General features: G+C 35.6%; 1 protein-coding gene across 1 annotated transcript; it reads left to right on the top strand.

The window, feature by feature from the left end:
- The first annotated feature begins 7,575 nt into the window (after positions 1-7,575).
- Positions 7,576-24,569, top strand: LOC101214583 (villin-2). The gene is made up of 23 exons (XM_004149353.3): positions 7,576-7,917; positions 10,244-10,391; positions 10,590-10,689; positions 11,109-11,177; positions 11,963-12,199; positions 12,285-12,462; positions 12,713-12,845; positions 14,214-14,373; positions 14,466-14,616; positions 14,695-14,795; positions 14,897-15,055; positions 16,775-16,843; positions 16,913-16,981; positions 17,070-17,207; positions 17,963-18,091; positions 18,467-18,614; positions 18,760-18,770; positions 18,852-18,992; positions 19,059-19,184; positions 22,178-22,240; positions 22,669-22,921; positions 23,671-23,903; positions 23,988-24,569. The coding sequence occupies exons 2-23, from the start codon at positions 10,336-10,338 to the stop codon at positions 24,099-24,101; spliced, it is 2,838 nt and encodes a 945-aa protein (XP_004149401.1). The 5' UTR covers positions 7,576-7,917; positions 10,244-10,335; the 3' UTR covers positions 24,102-24,569.
- The last annotated feature ends 145 nt before the right edge of the window (positions 24,570-24,714 follow it).

Genomic DNA, 24,714 nt, shown 5'->3' with positions numbered 1-24,714 from the left:
ACAAACTGAAAAGACGCATCAAATGCTGATGATACTCATGGATTCCATTGCGAAAGAACGGACGACAACCAGTGAGAAGTTGGCAGACTACGGCGCACAAGAAACTGGATGCAGAAAAAGTAATGAAGGAGAGAGTTCGACAAGTAGGAGAGGTGAGAACGAAACGAAGGAGAGGAGGACTGAGGACGAAGAGGGTGCGAATGAGAGAAACAAATTTAAGAAGGTCGAAATGCCAGTATTCAATGGCGAGGATCCGGATTCGTGGCTGTTCCGCGCCGACCGGTACTTCCAAATTCACAAACTGAGCGATGCAGAGAAGGTTTTGGTGGCGACCATCAGTTTTGAAGGCCCAACGTTAAACTGGTACCGAGCACAAGAAGAACGCGATAAGTTTACAGGATGGCCCAATCTTAAGGAGAGATTGCTGGTGCGGTTTCGATCGTAGAGAGAAGGATCCATCTGTGGGCAATTCTTAAGGATTAAACAGCAGACCACAGTGGAAGAATATCGCAATGAGTTTGATAGGTGGATGGCACCACTCGCCGACCTGCAAGATCGTGTGGTAGAGGAGACATTTATGAATAGACTGTTTCCGTGGATCATAGCTGAGGTAGTTTTTTGTAAACCGGTTGGTTTGGCCGAGATGATGCACGCGGCTCAACTCGTGGAGAACCGGGAGATCATTCGCAAGGAGGCGAACCTAAAAACGGTTATGCCAAATGTAAATACCCCCCTCCAAACTCTTCAATCATCAAGAGTAGTGCAACGATGAATAACAGTGAGAACAAAGGAAATACCATATTTCCAATGAGGACGGTGACATTAAGAACAACGGTTGGAGAAGTTAAGAAAGAAGGCCCGACGAAGAGACTACCCGATGCAGAATTTCAAGCCCGAAAAGAGAAGGGACTTTGCTTTCGCTGTAATGAAAAGTACTTTCATGGACATCGATGTAAAGGAAAGGAGCAAAGGGAACTAAGAATGTATGTGGTGAAGGAGGATGAGGAATATGAAATTGTGGAGGAAGCGGAATGGGATGAGACAGAATTGAACTGTGTCGAGATAAATCCAGAAGATCAGGCTATCGTTGAACTTTCCATAAATTCAGTGGTTGGGCTGACGAATCCCGGAACGATGAAGGTGAGAGGAAAGATTAAGGATAGAGAAGTAATTATCCTAATAGATTGTGGAGCAACCCATAACTTCATCTCGGACAAGGTGGTGCAGGAACTGAGTTTACCAACGAAGACTACTTCACACTATGGAGTGATTTTGGGCTCGGGTGCAGCTGTGAAGGGGAAAGGAATTTGTGAAGGCATCGAGCTAGAACTGGAGGGATGGAAAGTGGAAGCAAACTTCTTACCACTTGAGTTGGGAGGAGTAGATGGAGTACTAGGAATGCAGTGGTTGTTATTCATTGGGCGTGACGGAAGTGGATTGGAAAAACTTGACCATGACTTTTCTACACAACGGAAAGAAAGTGAAAATCAAAGGAGACCCTAGCTTAACCAAAGCCATGGTTGGCCTCAAGAATATGATTAAGTCATGGAAGGATTCTGACCAAGGATTCTTAATTGAGTGCCGAGCAATGGAGACAATGTATGAGCCCTCAGAAGATGATGGAATTGAGGAGGTACTAACGGTGGACGAGGCAGTTTCAGTTGTCCTGAAGAAATTCGAAGATGTTTTTACATGGCCGGAAACTCTACCTCCACGAAGAAGTATTGAGCATCATATCTATTTGAAACAAGGAACTGACCCGGTCAATGTGAGGCCGTATCGCTATGGATACCAACAAAAGGCGGAGATGGAGAGATTGGTGGAAGAGATGCTGAGTTCAGGGGTTATTCGCCCATGTAATAGCCCATATTCCAGCCCTGTTCTGTTAGTACGGAAGAAGGATGGAAGCTGGAGATTCTGCGTAGATTATAGGGTCTTGAACAACGTGACTATACCCGATAAGTTTCCCATTCCAGTTATTGAGGAGTTATTCGACGAGTTGAATGGAGCTAGATGGTTTTCAAAGATTGACTTGAAAGCTGAGTATCATCAAATTAGGATGGCAAGTGGAGATATCGAAAAGACAACATTCCGTACACACGAAGGACATTATGAATTCTTAGTCATACCCTTCGGATTAACTAATGCCCCCTCAACTTTCCAGTCTTTGATGAACACGGTATTTAAGCCATATCTAAGGAAGTTCATATTGGTGTTCTTCGATGATATTTTGATCTATAGCGAAAACTTAGAGGTACATCTCACACATCTTGGACTAGCACTGGAAATCCTAAGAAGAAACGAACTCTATGCTAATCGAAAGAAGTGTAGCTTTGCACAAGAACGCGTGGATTACCTAGGCCACATCATATCAGCTCAAGGAGTTGAGGTCGATCCGGAAAAGATAAGAGCAATTAAAGAATGGCCTACACCTACAAATATAAGAGAAGTTCGCGGGTTCCTGGGCTTGACAGGATATTACCGAAAGTTCGTCCAACATTATGGATCAATGGCAGCTCCTTTAACTCAGTTAGTGAAGAAAGGAGGGTTCAATTGGACTGACGATTCAGAAGAAGCTTTTCAAAGGCTGCAACAAGCGATGATGACCCTACCAGTCTTAGCATTGCCAGATTTCAGTAGCACCTTTGAATTGGAAACAGATGCATCGGGGTATAGCATAGGAGCTGTGTTAATGCAAGCCAAGAAACCGATTGCCTACTTCAGCCACACCTTGGCAGTAAGGGACAGAGTAAAGCCAGTATATGAAAGAGAATTAATGGCCGTGGTCATGGCTGTACAGAGATGGAGATCGTATTTACTCGGAAAACCATTCATAGTAAGGACTGACCAGAAATCATTGAAGTTTTTACTAGAGCAGAGAGTAATTCAACCTCAGTACCAAAAGTGGGTAGCCAAGCTATTGGGATACTCTTTTGAAGTACAATACAAACCAGGACTAGAGAATAAAGCCGCTGACGCCCTATCCCGTGTACCTCCAGCGGTTCAATTCAGTAGCTTAACGGCACCAGCATTAATAGACTTATTAGTAGTCAAGAAGGAAGTGGAAGAAGATATCAGACTTCGCAAAGTATGGGATGAACTACAATCAGGGGAGGAGAATACTGAAAGAAAATTTTCTATCAGACACGGAATGCTAAGGTACAAGGACAGGTTGGTGTTATCTCAGTCATCAGCTTTGATTCCAGCCATACTGTATACTTATCATGATTCTGTGATAGGTGGACATTCTGGTTTTCTAAGAACTTATAAGAGAATTACTGGAGAGTTATATTGGGCCGGAATGAAAACTGACATCAAAAGGTACTGTGATGAATGTCTTATTTGTCAGAAAAATAAATCCTTGGCTTTGACCCCGGCTAGGCTATTACTGCCATTGGAAGTTCCCACCAACATTTGGAGTGATATCTCAATGGACTTCATTGAGGGGTTGCCGAAATCAGGTGGCTTTGAAACTATATTTGTAGTGGTCGATAGGTTCAGCAAATATGGTCATTTCCTTGCCCTCAAACATCCTTTCACAGCGAAAACTGTAGCAGAAATATTTGTTAAAGAAATTGTGCGTCTACACGGATTTCCTAAATCCATCGTATCGGATAGAGATAAGGTATTTGTGAGCAGTTTTTGGAAAGGAATGTTCAAATTGGCTGGCACTAAATTAAATAGAAGCACGGCATATCACCCACAAACAGATGGTCAGACAGAAGTGGTCAACAGGAGTGTGGAAACATATTTAAGATGTTTCTGTAGTGAGAAACCAAAGGAATGGACAAAATGGCTACACTGGGCGGAGTATTGGTACAATACCACCTTCCACCGGTCATTGGGAATCACTCATTTTCAGGCTGTATACGGTCGCACGCCCCCTCCATTAATATACTATGGGGATCAAAGCACATCTAACTTCCTGTTAGATGAACAACTCAAGGCAAGGGATGAAGTCTTGGAAGTATTGAAGGAACACCTTCGAGTGGCTCAAGATAAAATGAAAAAGAATGCAGATTTGAAGAGAAGAGATGTGGAATACAAGGTTGGTGACATGGTGTTTTTAAAAATTAGGCCATACAGGCAATCTTCCTTGCGTAAGAAAAAGAATGAGAAACTGTCCCCAAAGTTTTTTGGGCCATTTGAAGTTACAGAACGAATAGGACTGGTAGCATACAAGCTCCAACTACCGGAATCGTCATGTATTCACCCAGTCTTTCATGTCTCGCAACTTAGAAAGATGGTGGGGAATCACACCATCTTGAAACCAGAAGAAATGACCTGTTTAAATGAAAACTATGAATGGTTGGCTATTCCGGAGGAGATATATGGGTATTCGAAGAACAAGGAAGGAATTTGGGAGGTACTGATTAAATGGCAAGGGCTACCACCTCAAGATGCATCTTGGGAGGAGTATGAAGAATTTCAGAAGAAATTTTCGAATTTTCACCTTGAGGACAAGGTGAATTTGGAAAGGGAATGTAATGATAGACCCCCAATTATACACCAGTACAGTAGAAGGAAGAAGAAGCAAGGTTAACCGCACGTGCTAGGGAGAATAGCCTTAATAGTTTTAATATTGTTAGTAGATGCTTCCATAATAAAATAATAGAGCATAAGTAGGAGTTTGTTATGGAGAGAGAAAGTTAGTTAGAGTATAAATAGGAGTTGGTTATGGAGTATAAATAGGAGTCTGTTGGGAGGGAGAAGGGGGTGAAGAATTAGGGCTGCAATATTCCTTGAAAGAGAGGAAGGGCAGGGGGTTAGGGTTCTTTAATTTTTCTTTTACTGCTTTTATATTGTAATTCTGTTGCAGATATCAATAAATAGAAACACTATATCAGTGTTCTATCAGAACATTACTTGAAGCAGCCATGACCCACCCCTCCTTATAGGAGAGAACAGTTTGATATAAAACAAATGGCCAAACTATATCTTAGGTACTAGATATTTAGTATGATTTTAGTTAAGGGGTATAAGAGAAAATCAGATATATAGGAAGTTACTGTAGTTATTATGTAAAAGGTGGTTACTAGTAGTAGTTATTGGAAGTTACTTTTTAAAAGGATTTGGTGTGTATAGCTAGGTGTCACCTGCCTCTTGTTGGGTATGTGACAGTATCAAAAAGGTCTCTAATTACCTTTTTGTCTCATTTTCTCAAGAGTTAAAGCTTGATATGGGTTAATCACTCTTTCATAATATAATTAGAATTTGAGTTAATCACTTTTTCATAATATAATTATAATTGATATGGGTAGTTTATTTTGTGAGCTAAAAGTGCAAAAAAAGAGCAAAAGACTAGACAAGGAGGATCAACAAGGATCATCATTTGATATGCATAGAGGATCTATTTGAGACATCTCACGACCTAGGTTGAGTTGTCCATAAGTATAGTATCAAAGTTTTGAGTGAAGAATTTGAGCTTTCTGCTACTATTCCTAGATCCATATCTATTCTTTTTGTATCAAATATAACTGAATACTACGGTGGTTTACTCTTTTATTTTTTCTTCCATTCTCAAACAAAACTAGACATGGTAGATATTTACGAAGATATATGGTCACTAAGAGTGAACTTGAGATATGACTACTGTAGAGTTTAAACATAAAGAAGTTATTTCTTTGCATGCTTTATTATTATAATTATTTGAGATAAATCTTACCATTTTTCTCTAACGAAAAGGGTTCCAACAAAGTGCTTATAAGCATCGAGACATCTGTGGCTGTTACACCTATGCTCAAGCGACTTATATTTCAATGTTAAACATCCATATATTTTGCCACATATATTAAATCAACCTCTTGCTTTTTATTCAATTTTCACATACACCAATACTGTATTCAATTTTGATTTCAAAACCTAACACTTCAAGAAGCTGAAACCATAACACTTTCCATTCTAAAGCAAGTTATGGAAGAGAAGGTAAATAAATAGGCCTTTGATTCAAACCTATTGGCATTAAACGTAGGAATGAGACAACAATAAACATGTATAGAGCTTATTTGATGATAGTGTCACTTATTTGATGATAGTGTCTTTGAAATGAGATAGTGAAAGAAATTATAGAATTTGAATTATATCTCAAACAACAATTTCTGATTGAAGACTTAACATCATTATGTGTCAATTTCATCTTAAAATTGATATCTCAAAGAACATTTTGATATTAAGATACAATGCATCTCATTTTCTACCGTAAACGATAACATCACCTACTGCTTCAGTTTGTTATACATCATCCTTGGTATGTTATGCTTGTATGTATCTCTCTGCTCATTTTTCTAATTATTATCTCAGTATTCTTTTTTACCTTCACCTTCAGTTTTGGATTGATTCCATATAGTAATTATTGCATTAAACTATAACTTGATCTAGACAACGAGATATGCGTCTCTTGTCAAGTTTTTTTTTTTTTTTTGTCCATCATATGCAAGGACTTCCAAGCGGAAGAAAGGATGTGTCCTCTTCTAAAAGGTTAAGAAGTCGCAAATCAATCTTTTGAGCTCTCTTTGCTAAACTGCATTGCATAAACTGGTAAATTATTATAATGTTAATCTTCAAGAAATAGCTATCTTTTAAAAGTTTAAACATCCATTTAATGTAATTCTTTTGTGAAAGGAGCCAAATGGTACTCTTATTTTGTTGAATGTACGAGTACTCTTTGGTAAGGAGTAGTGGTTTATGTTGGGGATTTGAAATGGATTGTGGAGAGGGGTAGTCGTAGTAATTATGGAGTGGATTGTTTAGTTGGAGAAATTAAAAGATTATTGTTTGAGGGTTTTCATTATAATGATCACAATAATAATAATGATATTAGCAAGAAGATTAAGATTTGGGTTATGGGTGTAGCTAGTTATCAAATAAACGTTTAGGTTGTAGTAGTTGTACTAATGGTTTTGATTGTGATTGCGGTTTTTTTGAGACATGATAAAGTTTTCTTACCTAGTCGTGACTATTTTAAGAATAGTTACTATTGGTGTAAATCTCTAAGGTTTTCATACTTTTATTTTGGCATTGTTTAATTTGATTTTACAATAATATTTGAAACTAAATGTAGAATCTTATTAGGTCTTCAATGCGACTACATGTGTTACCATGAGGCTTGGAGGAGATGTTCTAGTGTTTTCCACTTGCATAGACTAAATGTTAGCTTTTTTTTGTATTTACATTTTACAGACTTATAGAGCCAAGTAGAACAATATGTTCGTATGTTTTGTAGTGGTGTAAAATCAAATACAAAATTTTAAAACATAAAACAATTAATTGTAAGAACCTATATTAGATTATAAAAATGGAAAAGAAAAACTACAGTTATCATAATGGAACCTACCACATTCACCATCATTTTGCAAAAACAAGTAACATAATTAAAGTCATAATATAAAACATAAAGTGTATCAAATATAGATGCTAATACAGGAGTTGTGGTAAAATGGTAATAAGAAAAGAAAAAGTAGAATTAGAATATTTGTAAATAGCATTTTTGGTCGTACCAATTGCAATTTCGTTTCTCATTTTTGCATGAGAAAGAGAGAAAAAAAGAGAGAGAAAACTAATCTTTAGGAATATACCGTTCTATGGAGGAGGATGAGAGAACCAACAATTCAGGTGCCCACGTCACCCGTTTGTTTGCCTTAAATAACCACTCTCTCTCCCAATTTTTCTCTACTTTCTCTCTCTTCATCGTCATCTTCATCATCCATTTCCCTTTCCTTCTTCATCTTCCTTCATAATTCATTCATAACCCACTTCCCCTTTCTGTACTTCTTCAATTTCCCATTTCTTTTTAACCTTCATTCAAACAAAAAAATTGGACCCACAAACTTCTCTCCACAAATTTAGCTTTATTTCTCTCACTTTTCTTCCTTTTCTGTTATCTTTTGCCCGGAATTGAGAGCAGTTCAGAGATCTCAGGTATTTCGATCAATTTCTTTGCTCCCTTTTTCGATCGTTTCCGTTTCCCTTTGGGCTATCTTCCTAATTTCATACTCTTCTTTCTTTTTATTTCTTTTCTCGTTTAACACTTTTTCTTGTTCTTGGTTGTACTGATTGTTACTGTTTCGAATTGGAATAATGGTTTATGGAGCTTTAATCTTATGTATTTATTTGATGGGGTCTTTACGTTTATATTTAGAACCCTTTTGGAATAAATCTGAAACTTGTATTTCGTTCCCCTTTCGTGTTTTGATGCCCTCCTTCAGCTTCGGATATTTCTCTCTGTCTGTCCTCTTTCTTCCCCTTTACTTACTCTGTAATGTGTTAACGTTATTTTTGTTTGAAATGGTACAATAAGGTTGGGAATTGATCGCATGGTGCTCATCCATCATTTACTTTTTATGGAATGTAATATTTTGTGTCGTTGGTTGTGTAATGTCTTTAATATTGGAAAATGAAAACTTACACACTCTGCTCTTGAGGTAACTTAAAGGTTTTTCCCCTTCCTCTGTCAACAACGGATCTCCACACGACTATGCTATTGAAGCTCACCACCTTTGAGGATTCTGTGGAACTTATCGTTCTTCTTAGACAGCATGCAATTTGTTCCTGAGACATATTGCTCTCCTTGATGCTGGGGGATTTTACAAACATGACCAAGCTTGGGGCATGTCTCTATTGAGAATCCCGCATTGGAAAATCAAGGGACCGGATACTCCTAATAAGATAGATGGACTCTCATTTGCCAATTGGTTTTGAGACGGAACTCCATGTTATCTAATATGATAGAGATTACAAATGGTGAACCCAAAAGAGAACACCATCTTGAGGAGACATGTTGAGAATCTCACATTGGAAAGATCAAATGACCTCACGCTCCTAATAAGATAGATGAGCCACTATTCTAATTGTCAAGTGGTTTTGAAATGGAACCCTATATTATCAAATACCCTCTAATGCCAATTGTTAGGACAAGGGACCTCTTCACAGTTTCTCTATGAAATGATATTGCTAATTTGGTAGAAGACCTGATGAATCCGTCTTTTGTTTCACCAAAATGTCCTCATCCAAGGAGATATTTTCTATTATTTAAGTATTTGTAATAGTCCTCATGTGTTGCCAATGTGAGACTTTGCATTTCCAACAAGACTCAAATAGCTATCGACCTCTCCAGCTTTTGACGAGGTCATCGCTTTTCTTTTCGGAGCACATCCCCTATCTAATAGAGTTCAACCATAGATCTATGCATGACTGTTATTGAGCCTCATTAGATCTTTTTCCAACACATGTGGATTCTACAAATATGACTAGGTTTAGATCATGACTTTGTAGTTAGGACATACGTCTCTGAAAATGGTATGATATTTGTCCACTTCAGGCATAAGCCCTCATACCTTACCTTTTGATTTAACCCAAAAGGCCACATACCAATAAAGATTTTCCCCCCTTAATTATGTACCCATGATCTTGCTTTGTTTGGCCAATTTGGGATTTTTTGCATTCCTAATGATGGAGATATTGAATTTATTGCAATTCGGCGGGGGAAAGTGATGTAGCTTATTAGGTATGGTAGTGGTCAATGAATTCAAATATAGATGGCATAGCAATTGTTACAGCTGCATTCTGTTAGTTGCTTTTGACATTCATTTTAGCTTACTGGGATGCTTGTTTATGTGGGTGTTTTTTTCCACAAGAATATTGTTCTTATTTCTTGTTTTAGTGATTATTGTCAATCTCTTGAAGCAATCATGGTTTTTGCAACTTTTTGTCAATATATAAGAATGTTTTTTTGTGAACAGTGGCACATAGTAACTTGATTAATTATGTGTACTTTATGATATTAGTATAATCCAGCTGCAGTTCAATTTGGAAAAACATATTCAAAATGAAGAATCTTTTTACTTGTGTAAAATATGGGCAAAGGAAAATTTCACTTTCTTTCCGGTTGTTTGCTGGGTAACTTTGCTACTTTTCGTTTTATTTCTTTTCTGTGTTAGTTGAAAATATATTGTTTCTCCATGTTCCACAGCCAAATTGTGGGAGGAATCCATGAAACACATGTTTTTTTTTTTTTTAAAGTTATGAATGCTTAATAGAAATGCAATTTGATTTATATTTTTGGAACTTTCTAATCCCAAATTTACTGTTTACTCACTACCACCAAAGGTACCCTGTTGTGTATTAACAGGATGGAAGTGAATGATAGTAGGTCTTACAGTCATCTGAATTGCATTTCATTGTTAAGGTCTAAATTTTTGGTTTTTTGTTATAAATTTATCCTAAGTTCCTACTTTATCTCATGCAGGGTTCGTGGCATTTTTGGATGATAGATAAACGTGTTTAAGAGTATCATTAAATCTGTGTTACTATACCTACTTGTAAGGAAGAAACTAAAACATGTCTGGGCCCACAAAAGTTATGGATCCTGCTTTTCAAGGAGTAGGGCAAAGGGTGTATCCTTTGTTTATTAAACATTGTTTCTCCTCACCTTTGTTTTTCTTTTTGGAATAAGAGAATTGACGTTAGTTGTTATCTAACATATTAAGATCATGCTACTGAATTATTTATTTACTTGGTTTAGACTTTCTTCTTTCTTGTCAATATTGAACATACTGATTGTAGTTTTACATGTTGAACTTAATATCTTTTAGTGGCACTGAAATTTGGCGAATTGAGAATTTTCAGCCTGTTCCATTGCCAAAGTCCGATTTAGGAAAATTCTATATGGGGGATAGCTACATAGTATTGCAGGTTTCTTTCAACTTATTAGTACTGCTTTAATATCTATTTGAAGTGTCTTATTTCATTTAATAAATTGGCAATGATAATTTAACTTAGTTTCCATGATTAATCTTTTTTGTTTCACGGAAAAAAAAAGCTAAAGTTATACCCACCTTGACAACTGACACTCATTTTTGAGTCTTAATTGGTGTAAGTTAAGTTTTGTGAGATGTTTGAAGCAGTTGGATAAAAGTATGAGTTCTTTGATTATTTTTCTTCTTTGGTTTTCCTAGTTTTTTCTTCTTTGAGAAAAAATGAGTCATTCATGCTAAGAACTGACTGATAAAATATAGATATGGAAGGTGGCTTTGGAGTAAATGCTTTTGCAATTACTTTGTTAAAATCATCTCTTACATGTATTTGCTTTTAACAAGTATTTCCTATTGCAGACATCACAAAACAAAAGTAGCTCTTTCTTGTTTGATATACACTTCTGGATTGGAAGAGATACAAGTCAGGTGTTCTTTCTCATCTTGTATCCTGCTCTCTTTCTCTCCTTGCTTTATAGAAAATTTTTCACATCATGGCCACTGTACTGCAATATTGCTCTTATAGCATGTAGGTCTGTGTTGACCATTCTAATAAACGTCTGAGATGTCACGTGCTCAATTTGGCTGTCACAGACTGTTTACTTGCGGTTATTTGTTTAACTACACTTTTCAAACCTTGAAAGTTACTCACCAACGTTTGTTGGAAATTGGAAGGACTATTATATTTCTGTTTGGATCTAAAGAAAATATAAACATAAATTTCTTTTAACTTTGTGAAAATTTTAAATACCACTATTAGCATACTCAAAATTCATAATTATGATTTTTTTCCAGGAAAGTCAATTGGGCACCCTTTTTCTGCTTGCTTGGCCTCAGTCTGTGCCTGAATCTTAAAGAATCTAAAATAAAAAAATCTTTTATTTTCTGAGAATAAAAAAAATACAGTGAAATCATCAATTGACCCAAAAGCTTAAGCTAGTGGGTGAAGGTAAATTTAGTTATATATCACTATTTAAAATACTCATTTGTAATTATAATTTTTTCCCCATGAATATTGGATGATACTTTTGTTCTCACTTGATCACATTGGGTGACTTAACCCCCACTCTGATGAAGTTTGGATGTTATTGAAAAATAAAATAACTTGATCTTTGTTGATGTATTTTCCAGGGAGCCAAAATTTTGCTTTGCATTTTCTTATACTTTTTTCTTTTTGAAAATTAATTCCTAAATTTCTGGACCTTTTGATCTAGGACGAGGCTGGGACTGCTGCAATAAAATCTGTAGAGTTAGATGCATCTCTTGGAGGCCGTGCCGTGCAGCATAGAGAACTTCAAGGCCATGAATCAGACAAATTTTTATCATACTTTAAACCTTGCATCATTCCACTTGAAGGAGGTGTTGCATCTGGATTTAAAAAAGTTGAGGAGGAAGAATTTGAAACACGATTATATACCTGCAAAGGAAAACGAGTTGTTAGAATGAAACAGGCACAGGATCCTATCCATATGAACTCCCGTATATTTTGTAATTCACTATTTCTCTAGGGTCAAAATTTTCATTTTGATAATGCAGGTTCCTTTTGCTCGGTCTTCTCTTAATCATGATGATGTGTTCATCTTAGACACTGAAAACAAGATATATCAGTTCAATGGTGCTAATTCCAATATCCAAGAGCGAGCCAAGGCTTTGGAAGTTGTTCAGTTTTTGAAGGAAAAGTATCACCAGGGAGTGTGTGATGTTGCTGTAGTGGGTATGCAGAAACACTTCTAGTTTTTCAATTTTCTACCTTCCCTTTTTAATAAACAACACAGCTTCTTTGAAAGTAAAGGAGTGACTAGAAAAAAAAGAAGAAGAAAAAAATCAAAGGAGTGATAGTAGAAAAAAGGATTTTAGTTTCTTCATGTGGCCAAGTATCTATCACTAGTTTTCTTAAGTTCCTCACTTATTTTTGTTAGTTACTCCCTAGTTTCTTAATTGGGCAATTTTGTTTGCTTTTGTAGATGATGGAAAGTTAGATACAGAGTCGGACTCTGGGGAGTTCTGGGTTCTCTTTGGTGGTTTTGCACCTATAGGAAAGAAGGTTAGCACTGAAGATGATGTGATTGCAGAAGCCATGCCTGCTAAACTTTATAGGTATCCGTCAATTTCTCACCCTCATCAAATGAGAATCTAGAAACTTATTTGATTTAGCATTTACTTTGTGGATCTTGTAATGAAAACTTTTTTTTTTAAAAATATAAAAACTTTCATTAATTGAAAAGTTACAAATAACACCTCTCAGGTTAAGGAAAAGTAATGATTTAGGGTTGAACATTAAGTATTTATGCTTGCAAAAAGGGTTGAACATTAAGTATTTATGCTTGCAAAACTAAGCATATATAAATCTTTCTTTTGTATCTTCTCATATTCTCAATGATAGTATCCTATTTCTTTGGATTTGATAATGTACTTGCTTATTTTTGTTTTTCTCTTGCTGTTTAGTGCACAAACTCAATTTGAATGGAACTATTTTTTTAGTAATAGAGCTTTAGCAAGTAATAATTGACATGTAGTTGTTAGCTAGCTGTGCCTTCAAGTAATTTTTAGTACATTCATGAATTTGCTTTCCCTTTTCTTTTTGCAGCTAATGATAGTTCATGGAATCTTTTAATGTTAGAGACAACAGTTTTTTCATCAGTTTCTCAGTTGACGTGTTTTATGCTTTTGTTGTCTAGAGACTCATAAATTAATTATTGTAGACATCAATAAATCTGTTATTATCCAAATTTTCCTTCAATTTTATCTTGTGTCTAACTTTTCTCCTTATTTTCTAAGGGGCATTTTCAAATATAGCAAAATGAAACAAAATATTTCAAAATATAGTAAAATTTCATATTCTATATACTTATTGACACTCATACTCAATGTCTATCGGTGACATATATAGAAACTGATAGAAGTCTATCAACGATAAAATTTGAATTTTTTTTATTATTTTGTAAATATTTCAGCAGTTTTGTCATTTATAATAATTTTCCTTTTTTAATCTAAATTTTGTACAGTAGTTTAGTGGGATTATATTGTCATGGATAGCCTCTAAATTTTTTTGGGTGACTGTTTAACATTTTAGAAATTATACACAAGATGGATTTATGTAATGCACCAAACATTTTTAAGGATGATCTATTACATCACACGTGGTGTTGGGGTTATTCTATCTACAAAGTCTTAGAGGAAGTAGAGCAGCACCGCTGAGTTGAACTCATTTAGAGAGGATGACCTTTCTATTCTTAAATTAACAGAACCAACTCATTGCGTATGCTGTTGTCTTTCTTCAGACCAGATAATATTGAATCATACCATGTTGTGTGAGAATCTTATAATACATTTATAGATTAATATTTGATTTAATTTAAAAATGCTTTTCTACGTTTTCATGATTGGTATGATCCTTGTATTATTATCTTTTAGCAGAAAAAACAAACTCGGCACACTACTCATTTGTTTTCTGGATGCATGCAGCATAGCTGATGGCGAAGTGTCAATCATTGAAGACGAACTATCCAAATCATTGTTAGAAAATAACAAATGCTATCTACTGGATTGTGGTTCTGAGGTATTTGTTTGGGTCGGACGGATAACTCAGGTGGAGGAAAGAAAAACGGCCATCCAGGTTGCTGAGGTAATAGAGTTGCAGTTTAGCAGCCAAGATAGTAGTGTTCCACTAAATCCGGATTTAAATGTATCTGTTCTTCACTACCTGTACCTTTCTAGGAATTTGTTGCTAATCAAAATAGGCCAAGATCGACACATATAACGCGACTTATTCAAGGTTATGAGACACATTCTTTCAAATCCCACTTTGGGTCCTGGCCAGCAGGATCTGCAGCTTCTGGAAACGAGGAAGGAAGAGGAAAGGTAGCAGGTATGTTTCCGTGACTTAAAGTAGATTTAAAGCACTTCCTGCTCAAATTGTTGATTCTTGTATTCAAATTTCTGCCAGCTTTGTTGAAGCAACAAGGTGTTGGTATCAAGGGGATGTCAAAAAATACACAAGCAAATGAGGAAGTACCTCCATTGCTGGAGGGAGGTGGAAAATTGGAGGTTTAGTCAAAGATTACTTTTTCACGTTAATTTTGAAGATAACTTTTTTTGGTAATTACTTATTTGTTTTGTGCTAAGAAATTGGACACTTAATTTTGTAGGTTTGGTGCATCAATGAGGACACCAAGACTCCAGTGCCCTCAGAGGATGTTGGTAAATTTTATAGTGGAGACTGCTACATTATTCTTTACGCTTACCACTCAGGAGAGAGGAAGGAAGATTATATTTTGTATACTTGGTATGGAAAGGATAGCATCGAGGTAAGCTAAAATATGTTGCTTTGGGTGTTAATGGAATTCCATAACTTGGAGTCATGCATTTGAAATAGTAAGAAATAATTAGCATTAGAACAAAATGGAAGTACTGTTACGTTCTTATGGATATCGTAATATGTTAAGAAGGATCTTACAGGATTTGATTTATGGTATTGATGGCCTAGCACAAGTGATTTTGGATGATTATAAGTTTTTTATTTAATATTTTCTTAAATAAATAATATAGCACTTTTAGAATTAAATAAATTAATTTGCAATTTGATTTTAAAACATTTTTAAATGAAATACCTGGGTGTTGGAGACTGAATAACTCTTGGATGTGTCTCTTCTTAATAAATTAAGCTTTCAGTGGGCAAAATGAAAGAAATTGCAGGGGCTAAAAAAATCAACCTCACAAAAGGAGTCCAAACCCTTAAATACAGGATGACTCCAATCTGAAACAATTATGATCACTACTGCAGATTTTTTTATTAATGTTTGTAATACCTTGTGAAAAGAATGCTTTTTAAATAAAATCAAGATAAGTACCCTTAAAAAGGTTAATGACTCAAAGTGTATTTAGTAGCTTATCGAAAGAATTTAAAGGATCAAAAGTTTTTCTTTTAAGAAAAATTAAAAAATAATAATAATAAATAAAAAGCACTTTAAAGAACCTGGATTAATTTAACAGCTATTTGATAGAAACTTTTGAGAGAGATTATCGAAGAATGACTCTTAAATTAATCTAAGTTCATTAAAGTGCTTTTGATTCATTAAGATTTTTCTAAAGAACACTTTTGTTCATCTAGAATCATTCAACAAGGCATAAGCTATACTAAACAGACTTTAATTTATTAATTCCTCCAAAGATGCAATTGATTTCTTCTAAAACGTTTTTTTTCACAAGTTATTCCAAAAACACAATTATTGCAGTTTTAAGACAACGCTGCTAAACACTCTCACCATTGGTATTAAAACCCCAAGGTATGTAGGCCAGAGAAAATTTAAGGAGAAAATTTCATTGACAAACTTCTTCAGAAAAAGTTTTTTTGTGGGTTGTGCCAGTAACCAAGAAACATCCTGGCGTAAAGATCCATTTGATCTGCAGTCTTTGTATGCTTATGGCAGTGGATAGTCAAAAGTCTATCTGTCTTTGAAGTTGACACAAATTTTCTTGTGCCACCTGCCCACCTAGTAGTTATTATTTAAGGGAAACGTGGAGAGTTACTTTTGGAGGAGAGCAAGAAGGTATTAGTATGTTAAATTGACAAAAGAGCTTAAGCCCAGGTCTTCCTTTTGGATATGAGAATTTCTTCCACTTTTGAGCTTTCTTAGAGTAAGGATCTATTTGGGAATAGTACCCTTGGTCACTAGTAGATATCATAAATAAATAAACATGGACTGTAAGTGCACCACTTACTCAAGTGTAAGGTTTAGTCTAAAATACACTGCTTATTTAAGGTTGTAGGGTTGATTAATGAAATTGAAAGATTAATATTAAAGTTGACTCACTTGCCCATGTTGGGGGTACAGATTGAACATGTCCCATTTTCTATTTGTCTAGTTAGTTCAAAGTTTGTGCAAATGTATTTATTGAGAACTGTCATTATTTTCTTTATGCATATCATAACTTGTAAGTTAAATGTTTGGCCACACTTTTGTTTTGTTGGCAAAAGAAAAAAGTTTGGCCATACTCATCATTGGCTCACACATTGTCCAATGTAGGAGGACCAAATGACTGCTGATCGTATTGCAAGTTCAATGTCAAACTCTCTCAAGGGGAAGCCAGTTCAGGTATTGAATCAATTTGTTAGATCAGGATTATGTTATCATCATTGACGCGTTATACTGCTACTTCTGTAGGGTCGCATTTTTCAGGGTAAAGAACCACCACAGTTTGTTGCACTTTTCCAGCCTATGGTGGTCCTCAAGGTATGAGAATCCTGCTCTTTGAGTTATGGTTTCTGACACAAAAATTGGAGGCAAGCACTTCTCCTTTTTAACTGAGTACTTTCTTCAGGGTGGTGTGAGTGCTGGTTACAAGAAATTTATAGCAGACAAAGATTTGGAGGATGAAACATATAGTGTAGATAATGTTGCTCTCATCAAGGTTTCTGGAACTTCTGTCCACAACAATAAAGCAGTGCAAGTTGATGCTGTATGTGCAGAATAAACTTCTCCTATTTCTATTTGTTTGTGGCAGTCTACATTTTATGCATATTATATAGAAATGCCTTTATCTTATATAAATTGTGGAGCATACCTTCTTTGTATGTATACAAATCAACCATTGTAGAGAAGTAAAGAAAAGGTTGGGCAGAAAAGGTTGCATCATAGTCTCGTTTTAGATTGGACTCTTTTATTGAACCAAGCAGAATAAATAATTGCTTGGTTCTGGAACACCTTATCCAGACCACAGAAAGTTATTTCATGGTTTTATGAAGTGATTATTAAACATTGTTTTCTGAGTTTGCAGGAGATCATATATGAGGCTTTTCAAAAGAATGCTTAGCCATGTTTTCACCCCATTAATAGTTTCTTTGGGCTTAGAATTCTGTCACATTGAACATCTCCTTATTATCTTTAGGCTTTGATTCTGAAAGGGAATGCACAATATATGTGATCAAGCACATATTTGACGTTGATAACTTCAAGTATTCCTCTCAGTCCAACGCTTTTCCTGAGCGTTTAGTTTGAATAATTAGGCTCTAGAACCTTGAAGATCGTGATCACTATTCTTTTATCCACTCTGTTTTGTATGAATATGTAGTTATGGTGGAAATTTCTTAACCACTTTTTCTCTTTGGAAGTGGATGCAATTCTTAATTGGCATAAATGATTCTACTTATTAGTTAAAAAACCATTCTTTATGTTACACGGGGACAGTTTCATATAAGCTTTGTTCTTGATCAGGTGGCGACATCATTGGACTCTAGCCATTCTTTTGTCCTGCAATCTGGATCTTCTTTGTTTACATGGCATGGAAATCAATGTGCCTTTGAGCTGCAGCAATCAGCGGCAAAAGTTGCCGAGTTTTTAAAGGTTTGCTACTCATCATTGCCTTCTTCCCTTTTTTTACATTCCCACTCTATAAATACGGGGTTAGTAACAAATGTATCTGATTTTTGTTGAATATATACCTCAACACTAACTTCATGTCAAGGGAGGAGCACAGAGGGTAATGTTTCATTGGTTTTCTTAGGCTTTTTTTTAGGAATAATTTAAATGTTAAAGATTCAGGGTTAACATGGAATGGCTTCTATCTTAAATCGAACTTGTAGAATATAATGAAAATAACTGTGAATTGCACACTGGTTCTGTTTCTTGTTTGCGATCATGCTGTATGCCCTTTCTTGTAGACATGAATTCTGTAAACTTGGCACTAACAGGAGTGTATCCTTCCTATTTACTATCTAGCCTGGAGTTACTTTAAAACATGCTAAAGAAGGAACAGAAAGTTCAGCTTTCTGGTCTGCTCTTGGGGGAAAACAAAATTATGTCAGCAAAAAAGCAGCTCCAGATATTGTCAGAGACCCCCACCTATACACAATTTCATCGAATAAAGGTGGCAGTTCTTTATAAATTTATTCTGAATCAATAATTTCTCTCTTGTAACGACAACATGTTGTTCTACCTTAAGTTGTTATGTTGACACCTATTTTCTTTTACTGATCATTGTGGTCCATCCCCCATGCCTTTGGATATTTCAGGACGTTTTCAGGTGAGCTTCTGACCACTTTTTTTTTTATTTTGGATGCTTTATTATACATGTATAATTATTCTTGTTTCTCATAATTTGAAGGTAGAGGAGGTTTATAACTTTTCTCAAGACGATCTTTTGACAGAGGACATCTTGATTCTTGATACACATGCTGAAGTGTTCGTATGGATTGGCCAGATGGTAGACACCAAAGAAAAGCCAAAGGCCTTTGAAATTGGGCAGGTACTCTTATTTTAGAATATCTCAAAATACTCTTTTATTATTGTCATTGACAAACTGGTTTTGCAGAGTTACATAGAAATGGCTGTATCTCTGGAGGGTTTGTCCCCAAAAGTACCACTATACAAAGTTAATGAGGGGACTGAACCAAGCTTCTTCACGACATACTTTTCATGGGATAATACTAAAGCTTTTGTATGTGCTGCCATTTTCCTTTTTGTTTTGCTAATATACATTCTTATTTTATCTAACAATTTTTAAAAGAATTTTTTCAATTGAAAACTTAGTTAGATGCTTCTCTTGCCACTCTATTTTTTTCATTTTTTGGCATGAAAAAAGAATTTTTGCCTTGATATTGTTGAAAGAAAATTGAAATGTGATAAGTATATTCTTTAAAGGAAACAGTTGAATTCAAATGGTCAAATATGGGGGTCTTTGTTTCTTTTCTTTTTTCTTTTTGGGAAGGAGCAGCTTCAGTCCTACAATACGAGTTATGAGCAGCTGAGATCTGCACACATGCTCTGTTTCTAAAAAAGAAACGAAAAAGGTCTAAACCCATACGAAAATGGAGATCATATTAGGGATCTCTTGGATTCAAATGGTCAAAATAAAGGAAAGGAAAGGTTATAACCATGGTTGATGGAGGCAATTTGTATGCATTTGGACTAAAACACTTTATAAAAATGAGTTAAATTAATAATAAAAAAAGTATATGCAAGGGCATTAAAAGAAAAATAAGCACTTAACAAACGAATTCATAATGGTACAAGAAGTCCATTGTCCAACCTAACTTATTATTATTATTTCTTAACAAGAAAAAACTTCTGTAATAAAAAAAATATAAAAATGAGTTAAATTAATAATTAAGTTGTTTTAGATTTTCAAAATAAGTTATAGATCTTATTATTAGTGTTCATACTCATATATTTAAGTCCAATAGATGATAATTTGTTGTTTGTGTATGTAGAAAAAAATATTAGAGATATCTGTTTATCTTTAATATTGATGTCGAACCCTCAGATTTAATCAACTGATATTTCAATCCTTGATAGAAGTATGTAAGGCCACCCATCATCCATCAGTATAGGAAAAGGGGCAATAATGTAATTGAGGGTGAAAGTTAGTTATGCATGAGAGTGAGGAACATAAATATTATCTGATGCAGGTGAGGGGACCAGGAGAGAGGTTGAAGGGTATTTTGGGAAAGGAAAGGGTAGTATAAGTAGCTGAGGTCGTACTTCCATTTTCCTTTAGCTTGGAATTAGTGTCTTGACTCTTACATTGAAAGGAGTTGTAGCCTTAGGGCTCTTTCTTCATTCAATAGTACTTGTTTGTAAGGGGATACCTTACAGAGTAGAGGCAGCTTTTGGATGAATTGCAATCCAGACACGACAAGGTTAGAAAGTGGGCTGATTTGTTTCGGTATAAAGTGGGTTCTTTCCTCTCTTTCTATTCAAGTTAGGTCTCCCTTTAGGTCATAACCCCAAGTGCTTTGAGACCCTGTGGTTAGCAAGATTTGGAAAAAGTTGGCGTCCTGAAACAGAAATTTCTTCTTTAGGGAGGTTGACTTACCTTTTAACGGTCTCTTTTGAATGGGATCCCGGGATTCTGCCCTATTTCTTGTCCCTTTTTAAAATCCTAGTTTCCATGAGTAAATCTTTGGAAATGTTTATGAGAATTCCTGTTGAGCAGGGTAAAGGGCTCACTTAATTTAGTGTGAGACTGACAAATCTGGTTGACTTTGAAGGATTAGGGTTTGGGGGAATGTGACAGCTCACGTCAGGGCCTTATTGGCTAAATGGTTGTGGTTTCATCAGAGTCTAATTCCTTGTTGCATAAGTTCATTGTGAGCAAGTATGGGCCTCCCCTTTTAATGATCCTTGAGTGGAGTGAGAAACATTTCCAGAATCCCTTGGAGAGATTTTTTTTTCTCTTGATGTTCGCAGCTCAGCTGGGGATGGAAGAAACTTTTTTCTGGTAAAATAAGTGGTTCGGGGATAAATTCATATGCTTTTTCTTCCTCACTTATATCATATCCGTGATGAGGAATCCTTTATTGTGTCAGTGTTGTCTCAACCTTTGTCCTCCCTTTTCACTGGGTTTTAGTTGTGCTTTATCTTATTGAGAAATGCTAGATGTCATAGATTTCCTATTGATGATTGGGAAGTTTTGTTGGAACCCTGAGAAGGGTTTTTTGTATGTGGGACCCTTGCTCTTTTGAAGGGTTCGTGTAAATCCATATTCTTTGCCTTGTGAACCCTTCTCCCTTCAGTGAGAGCCTTTGCATTTTTGTGGATGGTGAAAATATTGAAGAAGGTAAAGTTTTTTGTTTGGCAGGTTTATCATGTTAGAATTACTACCTTAGATTGGGTTTCAAGGAGGGTTCATAACTTGTTGGAGAATTGTGTTGGATTCTCTGCAGGAGGGCAGTAGATGACTTGGATCATTTTCTTTGGTCACGTGAATCTGTGACTGTGATTATGTGTTTGTTGTTTGGAGCCTATCCTACGTGTTTGGTTTCAATTTGGCTACAAATAGAGGCTGCAAAAATACAATTGAGGAGTTCCTTCTTGTAGATTGACTTGCTTCACCCTCCTTTCTGTGAGAACGGGAGGTTTTTGCAGCATGCTGAGGTGTGCACTATTGTTTAGGGGCTTTGGTGAGAAAGCAACACTAGAATTTTTAGAGGGTCTGAGAGGGGCCCCTAAATGAGATGTGGTCCTGTCTTAGGTTCAATGTCTCCTTGTGGATCTCTATGACCACTTTTTTTAGTTACCCATTAGGTATTAGTATGTTAGATTGCGAGCTGTTTTTGTTTGTTGCCTCCCTTTTACAAGTGTATTTTTAGGTTTTTAAATTTCTTTTTTGTCAGTAACTATAGATGTAATTGTGTCATAGCCTTAAATATGCACGCCTATACTAGATGCTGTCTGGAAGTTTCAAGAAATTTTTGTAATTTTGTACGTTTTGGGAACCATAAAGTCAAAATGGGAATGCGTCGAGGAATTTGAAAATTTTCCATACATTTATATTCTATTTTATATAACTTGCTTCGACGTTGGTGCTTTGCCTTGATAATTTATCAGTTATGTATGTCTCTTTTTCTTCTTCTTCTTCCTTTCTCATCCTTTTTGTCTCTTTCCTCTTACAATTTTAATTAAACTTCGAAATATCTTCACCAAATGTAGGCTCAGGGTAACTCGTTCCAGAAGAAAATTTCTCTATTGTTTGGAATTGGCCATGCTGTGGAGGTAAATGCTCAACTTTCTCTGACCATTTATAATGTAATTGATGTATATATATATATATATATTTTTTTTTTTTTCCCCTTAAAAAGGGGTTCTGGCTGTCCTTCCGATTTATACCATGTAGTCCAAATTCTCATGGAGGCTTTTTTGTATTTATTTTGTTTGTCTATATGAAGATCCATGCAAGAGCACCGAAAAACCTTTAGCATTATTAGGATTGTACTGCATTAGGTGTCTGAGAATGATAAAATTATAGCAATTCTTTTCTTCTTGTGGTGAATAACAATCTCGTTTACTTCCTTTCCATGTACAGCTTCTCTGTCTTGAAAGGTCAACTCTGGTCAACTCTGCAATTTTGTTTTGTTTTTTGGCCAATCACGATTTTGCTACTTGTCTGCATTGATCAATCTTCAAACATATTGCTATTACAGGATAAAACTAATGCATCAGGTCAAGGAGGACCTAGGCAAAGAAGTGAAGCTTTAGCTGCTTTAAATTCCGCATTTAATTCATCCTCGGGATCGAAAACTACTTCTACAAGGCCATCTGGCAGAAGTCAAGGAGGAGGATCCCAAAGGGCAGCTGCTGTAGCTGCACTTTCTTCCGTTCTTACAGCAGAAAAGAAGCAAGGATCTGATTCTCCTCCTGCCCCAAATAGTCGCAGTCCAACTTCAGATGATATGGGTAAGAGTGCTCCATTGGACTTATAGTCTATAGATATCTGTTTTTCAATTGCACCTTTAAAATTCTTTGCATCGACATTTATATACACTTGAGTTGGTCTCATTTCTTATTCTTTCAGTAGCTGAAATTACAGGGCAATTGCAAATACAACAATCAGGCCTAACTATTAGCACAAATATATAACACAATACAAGAGTTTAGAAATATAGCAAAATTTAGATTCAGCTCTCAGATTTTTTAGATGATAAAATTTCTTATTATCAGGAGTCTATAAATGATAGAATCTATCACTAACTGGAGTCTATCATTTGAAAGGTACACTTAATTATTAAACCTAAAAATGCTACCAATTACAGTTTCCCAAATTAATAGTATGTGGTTAGATACTGCTGGGAAGATTTTGATCTTCTATCGATCTTCACTGTCCATATATAAAGCATTATTCTTCTGAAATCTCTGTTTCACTGAATTCTATTGTGATACACAGCTTTTTTCTCTCATTTGCTGCTGTGAAAATGAAAACACATTTGATTTGGATTTTTTTTGCTTCTAATCACAAACTATTTATGCACTCAAAAGTATAAGGTAAGGATCAACTTTTTCCAAACGTTAACCCTTTCTGTTGCAACAGAGAAATGAAGATCAAATTATATTGAAAAAAATTTAAACTATATTCTGCCTTGTGTTAACCACAACCTCATAATGACGGGTTCTTATATTCAACATTTTATATAATTGGATATTGGCAGGGAAAGGAGACGAAGAAAGTTTCCAAACAGAAAAGGAGGATACTAAAGAAGATGAAGACAAGGAAACAGGAAATTTTTCCCCTTCATTTGAAAACGATGGAGGTGATTCCACGCCCAAGCAAGGCGGGGGCCAGGATTTTGATGCTGAAACTATTGATAGCACATTCAGTTATGATCAATTAAAAGCAAGGTCTGACAATCCAGTGACTGGAATCGACTTCAAAAGAAGAGAGGTTAGTGCGATGATGCAGATTTTTCTCTAAATTTTCCTGATTTATGATGGTTTTAAAGGCTATTCAATGTCCCTGATTTGTCAGGCCTATCTTTCCATGGAAGAGTTCGAGACGGTTTTTGGTATGGCAAAAGAAGCATTCTACAAGCTGCCCAAATGGAAGCAAGACATGCAGAAAAAGAAGGTTGATCTATTTTAGAGAATGAACTTATTGTGGTGTTTTGCAGTTGCTCGTCTAAACTTCGACTTCCATATTCGAGAATCGGCGTTTGGCGAGTGCACGGGAATCATGACTGGTTTGCATTTTTGTCTAGAATTTGGTAGTGTTTCCATTAAGGGAAAGACCTTTGGTTATTTGATTGTCATTGTGATGCCAGCCTAATGAGTGTTTTTTTTTTCTCTTTTTGTTTGTTTAACAAACTTATTTTTTCTTTTTTCATCTTTATTTTTTTTAGTTTCCTTGCCTGTGCATTGTGCCTCGTTTTTGAGACCAGTCTTGGCAGTTCAATTCTTTTATTGTTGGTATGTATTAATGGTGTTTTATTTTGAGGTCGTTTGAGCTTTTTGATCTTTCATTTGGCAGAAAGAAATGAAAATGGTGTATATGAAAATGTATATGGATTGACTCAAAATATTAGGAAGAAAAATTACGTGCTTTTTCTGCTAATTTTTATGTTTACTTGAAGTTCTTCAGTAGTTTTAGAATGGTTTGGATTTTTGGTTGGTTCTATGATTGTGGCTTAACTTGGTGAGGAACTAGAGGTGTGAAATGGAAAATGCTTGTGGTTTTAGGATGATGTGTGTAAAAAACT

The sequence above is a fragment of the Cucumis sativus genome, chromosome 4 (genome assembly GCF_000004075.3).
Source record: "Cucumis sativus cultivar 9930 chromosome 4, Cucumber_9930_V3, whole genome shotgun sequence".
NCBI classification, from domain to species: Eukaryota; Viridiplantae; Streptophyta; class Magnoliopsida; order Cucurbitales; family Cucurbitaceae; genus Cucumis; species Cucumis sativus.
Note: the sequence above shows the minus strand (reverse complement) of the source record. Positions and strands in the feature narration are given on the sequence as shown.

Excerpts from the sequence above, each read along its gene's own strand:
- LOC101214583 (XM_004149353.3), top strand. The coding sequence starts at position 10,336 with ATGTCTGGGCCCACAAAAGTTATGGATCCTGCTTTTCAAGGAGTAGGG. Across the intron at positions 11,178-11,962 it reads TTGGAAGAGATACAAGTCAG|GACGAGGCTGGGACTGCTGC; the intron begins GTGTTCTTTCTC and ends CTTTTGATCTAG. Across the intron at positions 17,208-17,962 it reads AAGCAGTGCAAGTTGATGCT|GTGGCGACATCATTGGACTC; the intron begins GTATGTGCAGAA and ends GTTCTTGATCAG.